Source organism: Gekko japonicus, unplaced genomic scaffold (assembly GCF_001447785.1).
Source record: "Gekko japonicus isolate JY-2015 unplaced genomic scaffold, Gekko_japonicus_V1.1 scaffold890, whole genome shotgun sequence".
Classification (NCBI taxonomy): Eukaryota; Metazoa; Chordata; class Lepidosauria; order Squamata; family Gekkonidae; genus Gekko; species Gekko japonicus.
In genome coordinates this window covers 546,295-557,387 of record NW_015167565.1, presented here as the reverse complement: position 1 = coordinate 557,387, position 11,093 = coordinate 546,295, and the positions used below count along the sequence as shown (strand labels likewise).

At 51.2% G+C, this 11,093-nt stretch overlaps 1 protein-coding gene across 1 annotated transcript in view; it reads left to right on the top strand.

Annotated features, from left to right (window-relative positions):
- Positions 1-11,093, top strand: part of GRIK4 (glutamate receptor, ionotropic, kainate 4) — a 311,636-nt gene that overhangs the window by 43,251 nt on the left and 257,292 nt on the right. Inside the window, exons 4-7 of the mRNA XM_015413813.1 lie at positions 3-216; positions 1,066-1,480; positions 1,593-1,659; positions 1,975-2,059. Of these exons, the coding sequence (XP_015269299.1) occupies positions 3-216; positions 1,066-1,480; positions 1,593-1,659; positions 1,975-2,059 (781 nt within the window). The remainder of the gene's footprint in view (positions 1-2; positions 217-1,065; positions 1,481-1,592; positions 1,660-1,974; positions 2,060-11,093) is intronic.

The following is an 11,093-nucleotide window of genomic DNA, read 5'->3' as shown; positions in this document are numbered from 1 at the left end:
AGTCCATGAATTCCCGAAACTCGGACGAGGTGAAAGCCATCCCATTGTCCATTACGATGGCGTCTGGTATGCCATGTGTGCTGAAGATCCACCATAGGGCACAAATTGCTGCTCGGGACGATGTGGAAGGGAACGGCACCACTTCTAGCCATTTGGAGTATGAATCCACCAGGATGAAGAAGATCTGGCCCTGGAATGGACCCACAAAGTCGAGGTGTAGGCAGGCCCATGGCTTGTGGGAGGACTCCCACTGATGCGTCGGGGCCCTGGGGGGCTCCGGCTGGGACTCTTGGCACATCTGGCAGCGTTTAACACAATCCTCAATTTCGCTGTCCATGCCAGACCACCAAACGTAGCTGTGGGCTAGAGCCTTCATATGCACGATTCCCGGGTGTGTTTTGTGTAAGGCTGCTAGGACTCACTGGCGCAGCAGAGCGGGCACAACCACCCAGCTTCCCCACAACAAGCAGCCCTTGTGGGCTGACAGTTCATCCCAGCATGAGGAGAATGTGGCGAACTTCGGGCCCACCCGGCTGGCGGGCCAACCCCTCCCCACCCAGTCCAAAATGTGGGAGAGCACGTGGTCCCGTGCAGTGTGGCAGGACACATCAGGTACCTGGATGGGATGGTCGGGCAGGTCTTCAAGGAGCAGGATCTGATGTGCAGGCCCAGGTGTCCAGGTCGCAGGAGGGCAGCAGGAGGCGTCTGAGGGCATCTGCGTGACCCATTGCTTTACTGGGCCTGTGGAGGAGTGCATACTGGTAGCCGGCCATGAAGATAGACCATCGGAGCACCCTGGGGGACAGCATCTGTGGGGTCTGGCAATCCAGAGCCAACAGACCCAGGAGGGGGTTGTGGTCTGTCACGATGGTGAAATGCCACCCATAGAGGTAGTTGTGAAACTTCTTGATACCTGCCATGATTGCCAGTGCCTCTTTGTCTATTTGCACGTAATTGCACTCAGCCGAGGACAAGGTGCGGGAGTAGTACGCCACAGGAACCTCTCTGCCATCTGGTAGCTGGTGACCAAGGACAGCTCCTACCCCATACGGTGAGGCATTGCAGGTGAGGATGACGGGCAGCGATTCGTCGAAGTGTGCCAGGATGGTGTTCGAGGTGAGCAGCTCCTTGACAGCCCGGAACGCGGCAGCTTGCTTCTGGCCCCAGACCCAGGGGGCCTTCTTGTCGAGGAGTCAGTGCAGTGGCTCCACAACTGCAGCCTTGTGGGGCAGGAAGAAATGATAAAAGTTCCACAGCCCCAAAAAGGCCTGGAGTTCTGGCTTGTAAGCGGGAGCCGGGGCATTGATGATGGTATAGACCTTGTTGGGAGCAGGATGGATGCCCTGGGCATCAACGGAGAACCCCAGGAACTCAACTCGCAGAATCCCCAGGAGACATTTTTCCCCTTTTGCTTTGAGACCGGTGGCTTGAAATCGCTGCAGGACAGTGCACAGTCTCTTGGCGAAATCCTCATCTGTGGGTGCGGTGATAAAAACATCGTCGAAGAAGGGCTGTACCCCGGAAATTCCTTTAAGGAGAGAGTCCATTCGATTATGGAAAATCCCTGGGGCTACGCTGACCCCGAATTGCAGCCACTGCACCCAGAATGCACCCCTGTGCGTCACCCTCTACGATCGCATTGTCCACAAGGAGCTGTTGGTAAACCTGAGCTAAATCCAGGTTACCAAAGACTTTTGCGCCTGCCAGGGATGCTAGGACGTGGCTGACCACCGGGACTGGATATGCATGGACCTGGAGGGCCTTGTTTATCGTGCATTTGTAGTCCGCGCAGATGCGGACGTCTCCGTTGGGCTTTACCGGGGTCATGATAGGGGTTTCCCATAGGGTGTGAGGTACTGGCTCCAGGGGTGTCCCAGTAGCTGTTGCTGCTGGGCGGACGTGGTGTGTAGCTCCGCGGAGTGCGTCAATGTTGGGTTTGCCACTGGTCGGCTCTGGTTCTCTTTGATGCGGCAGGCTCGGGCGATATGGCCGACCTTTCCGGAGTTCCTGCACATGGCATCCTGGAATCGTGCCTGCCTCATTTGTGCCAAAGCTGAATGTAAGTGATGCCCTCGGGCAGCCGCCCAGAGCTCAGTGTCCACCCTGCGGCATTCCAGAGGAACTGCGCCAACCAGTCAAGATGGCGATGGCTGGGGTGTATTTTTACGATGAGGAATATGGTGATGGGAGAAGAGGGCAGAGGCCATCGTGGCTGAATCACGCGTGGTGGCTTGCCACCAAAGAGGATTCTAGTCGGGGACCATCGTTGTATCGAGTTTCGTAATTTCTGGGTGCAAAATATTCCAGTGGTTTTAGGCTCCTTTTGCACACGATTCTGTGTTCTCTTGTGCAACATATAGAAGGCTAATTTACCTTCACCAAAGTGTGCATACCCAGGGTGGACAAAGAGGGCCGGTGTCTGTCTACACTTTCTCGCTCAGCTCTGCGTATGTGCAATAAGGTGCAAATCAGGTTCATTAGTGCAGATTCCTGAATGTATTGGTCTGACAAAATGCTTCCCCCCAAAATGGAAGGGTTTGTTAATTAATTAACAATTTTGAGGGGAAACATTTGGAGGGGAAGGACATTTGGAGGAGAAGGACATTAAACCATGCAAACATTAACCCATGTAAACAATTAAAAATACACTTAAGCTCTGACCTGGATAGCTCAGGCAAGCCCGATCTCGTCAGATCTCCGAAGCTAAGCAGGGCTGACCCTGGCAAGAGGTTGGGAGCAGTGTACCCTTCAAGCTGAGTTAGCGTGAGCTAACTCACAAGTTTTTAGCCACCGGCTCACAAATCTTTGTCTTAGCTCAGGAAAGATAGCTCCAGAGCAAACTAATTTATGCAGCAGCCAAATTGCTCGCTCACAACTTTAATGCCACTAGCTCACAAAGCAGAATTTCTGCTCACAAGACTCCACAGCTTAGAGGGAGCATTGCTTGGGAGGGTGACCTCCAAGGAATACCAGGGCCGGGACACAGAGGCAGGTTGTATCAAGCCACCTCTCTTAAATGTCCTAGTTCCACTAGGGATCACCAGAGGTCACCATGACTACCAGGCTCTCAAGCACATACAGACACAAAGAATTCAGTTAAAATGATAAAAATTCAATCGAAAACACAAGTTGGGTTGCACAGACCGGCCATATATTTCATTTACCCCATCCATCCTCCCAGGAGTTGAATGCCCACCCTTGTTTCTGTCCTTACAACAGCCCTGTGAGGTAGGGTAGGGTGAGAGCAAGTGGTCCACAGTCATCCTGCTGGCCCAGAATTGGGATTTAAACTGGTCTCTGCATTCCTCGTCTCAGCACTCTAATCATGAGATACCGCACTGACCATAAGGGCAAAAGACACTTTATGGGCCATGCACGATGGTGGCCATTCATGCTGGGTATGGCAGGGACATGATCCTGCTGGTCATTCGTTATGTATAATTTGGTGGAAGAATGGCCCTGAAGAATGTTTGAAGTGTGTCGTTCTGGTTGTTTCCGAATTTCTTTTCAGCTGAATTCTTCCCTGGACTTTGGGTAGGGTTGCCAGGTCCCTTCGGAGATGGGGGGAGAGCTTACCAGGAGTTTATCCCACGTTTCGGCAACGCGCACCACGTGGCTTCAACACGACCCAGAAGTGATGTAGGTGCACGTCAGAGGGCTCGGGGCAATGCTCTCGTTCCCATGGAAGGTCTGACCCCAAGCTTAGTGATCAGCTCTCCTTTATTAGTGATCCAGCAAGAACAAAAAGCAAAAAGCAAACAACTGCCCTGTTTAAATAGCATGCAATTCCACCCACTTCCCCAAATTGCTATCAACGATAGGCCATTGTCAGAACCCTTGTCAGCACCAGTTTGGTGTAGTGGTTAAGTGAGCAGACTCTAATATGGGAGAACCGGGTTTGATTCCCCACTCCTCCACTCGCAGCGGCTGGATGAGCTTGGGCAAGCCATAGTTCTGTCAGAGGTGTTCTTGAAAAAGAGCAGTTTCTGTCTGAGCTCTCTCAGCCCCACCTACCTCACAGGGTGTCTGTTGTGGGAAGGGGTTTGTAAGCTGCTCTGAGACTCCTTTGGGTAGTGAAGAGTGGGGTATAAATCCAATCTCTTCTTCTTCTTCTAATATTGGCTGAATAAGCCTACAGTGTTAATTTTCTGTTAATATTTCATTAAATTGAATTGAGGGCTAATGTCTACAATATCTCATGATGAACCAGATATTAGTGGCTGCAGTGCCTAGTACAGTTGTCACTTGGAGTGTAATGGCCAGAGGTCATTTCAGGGGGAACGCGGGGGAACACAGTTCCCCCGGGTGAGGTGCAGGGGGCGGGGCACATGACGAAGCCCCTTCTTCTTCTTCATTCATTCCTCATTGGCCACCTCCATAGTCCTGGTGGGCTATCGTTCTAGAGCTCCAAGTTCAGCCAGTCTCTGGTAGAAACAGTCCTGGAATGTTCCAGCCCCAATACATAACAAACTCTAAGGCAGAATGAGCTTCTACCATAGAGTTTTTGCCCAAAAACCAGAGCATCCCCTTGACATCCCCAGCATGCCTACATCACTTCCGGGTCACATTGGAAATCCCGTAGGCTAATCACTGAAATGTCCGTTGTTCCTCCCTTTTGGGAGCTGCAGTGGCTCAGAGGTTAAAACGCTGAGCTGCAGACCGGAAGGTCTGAAGCTCAGCAGTTCGAGATCCTAGTGCTGCATGATGGAGTGAGCTCCCACCTCTGGCCCCAGCTCCTGCCAACAGAGCAGTCCGAAAGCAAGAAATTGCAAGTACCACTGTGGTTGGAAGGTAACATCATTCCGTGCACCTCGGCGTTTAGTCATGCCGGCCATATGACAACAGAGAAGTCTTCGGACAGCGCTGGTTCTTCGGCTTGGAAACGGAGATGAGCACCAACCCCTAGAATCGGATTCGACTAGCTTTCGCGCAAGGGAAACCTTTACCTTTTTAAGTCCCCGGCACCGGCCAGCTGATCGGTGGCAGAGAGGTGGGTCTGGCATCCCTAATTTTGGGAGTTCCAAATTTCCTGTCCTTGTCTTTGAGGTAAACGTAACATTCAGGAGTCTTCCTTTGTTCCATATCTTCCCCCTCCCCCCCCATTTCTGAATTTTGAGCTGAGCGTTGTTATGGGGGAAATCAGTTTTCACTCGAATCTGTGCCGAGCCTCGTCTGCGGGTGATGTATGTAATCTTCATTTTAATATTCTTCATTTCTCAGTGCATCGCTCGATACTGATAAAATGCAGTTTAGGAATTCTCTTAAATTGAAAAGATGCCAAAAGCAGAAAAAAGGTCAAAAACTGTGTAGAATGCAGGGGGAGGATAATTGCTACTTAATACGGAGTTGAAGGGGCTGTGGCTTGGGACGAGGCTTTGCTTTGCATGCAGACATTCCCAGATTCAGTCCCCGGCATCTCCAGCTGAAAGGCTTGGTGGTAGGTGATGCGGTTAGACCTCGCCTAGAGCATTGTTTTCAGTTTTGGGCACCACCATTGAAGAAGGATGTAGACAAGCCGGAACGTGTCCGGAGGAGGGCAGTGAAGCTGGTGAGGGGTCTGGAGACCAAGTCCTATGAGGAAAGCTTGAAGGAGTTGGGTATGTTTAGCCTGGAGAGGAGACCACTGAGAGGTGATCAGTGTTCCCTCTAAGCTGAGTTAGTGTGAGCTAGCTCACAGTTTTTTAGCCTCCGGCTCACACATTTTTGTCTTAGCTCATGAAGGAGGGCTCCAGAGTAACGTAATTTATGCAGTAGCCACAACTTTGATGCCAGTCGCTCACAAAGTGGAATTTTTGCTCACAAGACTCCACGGCTTAGAGGGAACATTGGAGGTGATATGATAACTGTTGTGTACTGAGCCAGAGTCATCCCTGAACTAGTATCTGGATGTGGTTGAGCTTGTTTCCCCCGAACAATAGCTTACTAGGATCCTGGAGTGGAACAATACAGAAACAGTGTTATGTAAATAGCCTATCCTTGGGAGTGGGGTGTGTTTGGGGTGTGGTGATTGCAAGCTTAAAAACAGGGCTGCTGCCCTGGGGTTTGTCGTAGTGTTCTTGAAATCACTTCATAAATAAGAGCTGTTCACTGCAATGCACCCAGAACCCAGTATTTAACAATAACCATCTTCAAGTACTCGAAGGGCTGTCATGTAGAGGATGGGGCAGAGTTGTTTTTTGTTGCCCCAGAAGGCCGGACTAGAACCAACGGGTTGAAATTAAATCAGAAGAGTTTTCGGCTAAACATTTGGAAGAACTTCCTGACAGTTAGAGCTGAAGGGTCACCTCAGTGCTTAGTTCTCGTGTCCCTTTCTTACACGCCCAGGGAAATGCCAATCACCACTTTGGGGTCAGGAAGCAATATTTCTCCAGGCCAGTTTGGCTGGAGATCCGGGAGGTTTTTTGTCATCTTCTAGGCATGGAACAGGGGTCACTGGGTGTGTGTGTGGGGGGAGGTATTTGTGAATTTCTTGCATTGTGCAAGGGGTTGGACTAGATGACCCTGGGTTGGACTAGATAAATATAATGCTACAGCAACATAGTAACTACCAATATATATATTTTTAAGTGGCAAAAAGCCCCTGTTGGCAGAGTGGGGGAGAGAATGGTGGAGACACCATTGTGCAAGGGGTTGGACTAGATGACCCTGGGTTGGACTAGATAAATATAATGCTACAGCAACATAGTAACTACCAATATTTTTTTAAAAGTGGCAAAAAGCCCCTATTGGCAGAGTGGGGGAGAGAATGGTGGGGACACGGGGATTCCAAGGGAAAATGGCACTTCCATGGGCACAGAAGTTTGTCTGTTCGTTTGTTTTTAAATCTGCATTTGGCTTCCACATGGTGACCAAATTCACGTTGAGTACAGTCTTGCCAGAAAGGTTGTACCGAAGCAGGTTTGAGAAAGATTGCATCGAAGTAGAGGGAAGCGTGAAAGTTGGACAGAATCACGATTAGATGCAGGCACTTTGGGGGGGGGGGGTGAGGGTTGTCAGCCTCCAGGTGAGGCCTGGGGAATCTCCCAGAATTACAACTCATCTCAAGATGACAGAGATCGGTTCTCCTTGGGGAAATAACTGCTTTGCTGGGTACTCTGTGGCATCACACCCCACTGAGGTCCTGCCTACAGATGCCAGCCTCCGGGTGGGGCCTGGGGATCCCCTGGAATTACAGCTCATCTGCAAACTATAGAGGTCAGTTCCCCTGGAGAAAATGGATGCTTCAGAGCAAGACTCCCTCTAAGCTGAGCAAAACGTCTACTTGGTGAGCTGCTGGCATTAAAGTTGTGAGCCAGCAATTTGGCTACTTAATAAATTAGTTTGCACTAGAGCCATCACTTTGGCCACCCAATGAGAAGGGAGCACTTACTGGAGAAGACCCTGATGCTGGGAAAGATTGAAGGTCAAAGAAGACGGGGACGGCAAAGGATGAGAGGGTCAGACAGTGTTATCGAGGCAACAAACATGACATTAAGCAAACTTCAGAGCACGACGGAAGACAGGAGGGCCTGGTGTGATGTGGTCCATGGGGTCGCGATGAGTCGGATTCGACTGTGCGACTGAACAAGAGCCCTCCTTCCTGAGCGAAGACAAAAATGTGTGAGCTGGAGGCTAAAAAACTGTAAGCTAGCTCACACTAACTCAGCCTAGAGGGAACACTGCTTCAGAGGATTGACTCTATGGCATCGTACCCCACTGAGGTCCCTATCCTCCCCTGGTAGTTTTCCAGCCTGGAGCAATCAACCCTTCCCCCATCCCCTGCTCCAATACGGAAGGCAAGACAGAACAAAATATCCATGTGGACAAAGCCAGAGATTTTCCTGGTACATATTTTGGAGGTTTGGGGGAGAGGATGTTCTGGTGCAGAGTGTTGCCAACCCTATCTTTGGGCTGACATTTGCAGCCGCAACATATGCCTGCATGCATGCGCAAACCCACAGGTAACACACCCAGCAAGGGTGCAGTGCACCTGCCGGCTGACAGGCCTACCGCTTAATTCCGCCCCCGGTTTAATTTGATCCTTCATTTAACGGGATCGAAAAAAATCTCAGGAACCGAATCGCTGTTAAAATAACACGGCACCCAGCCGTTAATTGAGTCGGGTTTGATTGCTTTAATCAGGTACGACTGGATGAGCCGATGGCAGGCTGGGAGGAGGGGGAGGCGGGGAACTACCCGCTCAGAGAATAAATTACCGTGTTCCTCGACAAGCCTTGATTAGGGGCCACGGCGTGGGACTGCCCGTCTCCTGCAAGGTACCAACTTCCCCAGGCTGTGAATAATCTTCTCTTTTTGTCCCCGGCCCTCTTCTCCCCAGCGGCGTGATTGCCAATTCATTGTTGAATAAAGACATTTCAGTTGTGCAGCCAGCCCTCGGTTTGGGTAAAGAGGAGGAACTGTCTTTCTTCTCACCTGTAATGGAGAAAAGATGGAGCTGGTGATTTATCAATGCTTGTCAGCCTGGCGGAGACGGGATTCCTGCAAAAACAGGGACAGGGAAGGCACGGGGGGGGGGCGGGGGGGAAGAGGCCGCTTGATGCCGCAGCCCTGTGGCTGGAGTTGCCAGCTACGGATTGGGAAATTCCTTGATATTTGGAGGGGTGGAGCCTGGAGACGGTGGGGTTTGGGGAGCGGACGGAGCTCCACAGGGAATAGTCCCTCCGTAGCAGCCATTTTCTCCAGGGGAACTGATCTCTTAAAATGAATTTAAATTTAATTAAGATTTAATTTAGTTTGCGCCCCTGCCCCCCGCCCGAAGAATTCCTGGCTACGACGCCGCCCACGGGGTTGTTGTGAGCATAAAATGGGGGAAAGGGGAAATACGCCGGCACAAGGCACAAGGAAAAAGGGCAGGAAAAGGGCAGCTAGAATGATAAAAGGGTTGGAACACTTTCCCTGTGAAGAAAGTTTAAAGCGCTGGGGGCTCTTTAGCTTGGAGAAACGACGACCGAGGGGTGACACGATCGAGGTTGATAAGGTTATGCGTGGGACAGAGCAGGTGGAGAAAGAAGAACTTTTCTCCCTTTCTCACAATACAAGAAGTCGTGGGCACTCAATGAAATTGCTGAGCAGTCGGGTTAGAAGGGATAAAAGGAAGTCCTTCTTCACCCAAAGAGTGATGAACACATGGGATTCACTGCCACAGGAGGTGGCGGCGGCTACAAGCATGGACGGCTTCAAGATGGAATTGGATAAACATATGGAGCAGAGGCCCATCAGTGGCTATTAGCCACAAGGTATAGATGGGAACTCTCAATCTGGGGCAAGGGATGCTCTGTATTCTTGATGCTTGGGGGGGGGGCAACAGTGGGAGGGCTTCTAGTGTCCTGGCCCCACTGCTGGACCTCCTGATGGCACCTGGTATTTTTGGCCACCGTGTGACAGAGTGTTGGACTAGATGGGCCACTGGCCTGATCCAGCATTGGCTTCTCTTATGTTCTTATGTATATATGCTGTCCTTAGCTGTAGGGAATAATCAAGAGACGCCAGGTAGATTCTTAGAAGACAGCAGACAGATGCGCACAGTGTGAGAGCGGAAATCAGTTGCTTGAGTCTTGAATTAAGGGCGAAAACGAGGGAGTCTCTAGGTCTTATGGTGGAGAAGAGATGCTCACATGTGCGTGGACGAAGCCTGCTCAAATCTTCGAAGCCAGAGGGTAACGGGATGAGCATTTGCATTGGCTGTTGGCAGAGTTCCAGCAGTCTTTGCGACTAGCGATCGCAAGACGTCATGCCAAATTGCTAATGCAAATCTGAGGAATGTATTCAGGCCACAGAATCTGTTTCTTCTTGGTTTTTGGAATTGGGTTTGCCTGGGCATGGGATTTATGGGGGTCGACAGGGGTCATTTCATAGAAAAAGAGGTGCAGGAGCTCATTAGCATAACTTATTTGCATATGCCACACCCCCTGACATCACTGGAAGTGTGTCAGAAGGCAACACCCACCGCTCAGGCTCCACTGGACTGTTTTGGATTGCTAGCTATTGGGGGGGGTGGAACGTGCAGATCTGTCCTTGCAGAGGAAGGAGAGCTTGTACCTGAATAAAACTTGGTCTTAAAAGTGTCACTGGACTGTTTTGGACCGGGGGCCGGGGGGGGGCTCTGCAACTTAGCTGGCTGCTTCTTGCTCTGACTGAGGGCTGCTGGGAGCAGGGGGTGGGGCTTGTTGCATGTGCCCGCCCCCTGGTCTCTTTACTGCCGGAGCTCCGCTCCTGTGCGCTCCTGCAGGAAATGACCCCTGGGGGTCGGGGATATAGCACTCCCTCAATGCGGCCCTGCAGTCCTCTCGTGCTCTGCTTGTGCGGGATTCCTTCTTGTTGGTTTCCCAACCGTCTACGCCGGCGCACGGTTGCTCATGCAGCCCACGTCCGATCCTGCCTCTCCTTCCTCGGTGGTCCTCTCCGAGACACTTCAAAGTTGCAGGGAGGCGTCTGCAAGCCCCGGCTCATGTTCTGCGTGTAAAACAGTCCCTTGAAAGCAATCCGTCTGCCAGCATCGGGCACTTCACAGTCTTGTGTCATCAGAACAGAAGGGAATCTCCTCTGATAGGAGACCTTTTCCTTCTTGTGTGGGTGAGGGGGTCTCGGCTCGGGGTGGCTGCGTCTTGGCAGCGATCGCTCTTCTGCTTGAGCGGCGAAGGGGAAGTCTCAGGCAACTCTGCACATCTCACGCTCCTTCCTCATGCCTAGTTGGGTTTACTGGCATATCAGCCAGTCCCAGATTGTACCCAGCGGAGTTAGCATACAGTCGTCTTTGAAGGGGGAAGTTGGCAAACAGCACTTCTGACCATTGTTCCCCCTAAGCTGAGTTAGTGTGAGCTAGCTCACAGTTTTTTAGCCTACGGCTAAAAAGTGATTAACACTTGGAATTCACTGCCACAGGAAGTGGTGGCGGCTACAAGCATGGACGGCTTCAAGAGGGAATTAGATAAGCATATGGAGCAGAGGTCCATCAGTGGCTACTAGCCACAAGCAGTGTTCCCTCTAAGCTGAGTTAGTGTGAGCTAGCTCACAGTTTTTTAGCCTCCAGCTCACAAATCTTTGTCTTAGCTCAGGAAGGAGGGCTCCAGAGCAAACTAATTTATGCAGTAGCC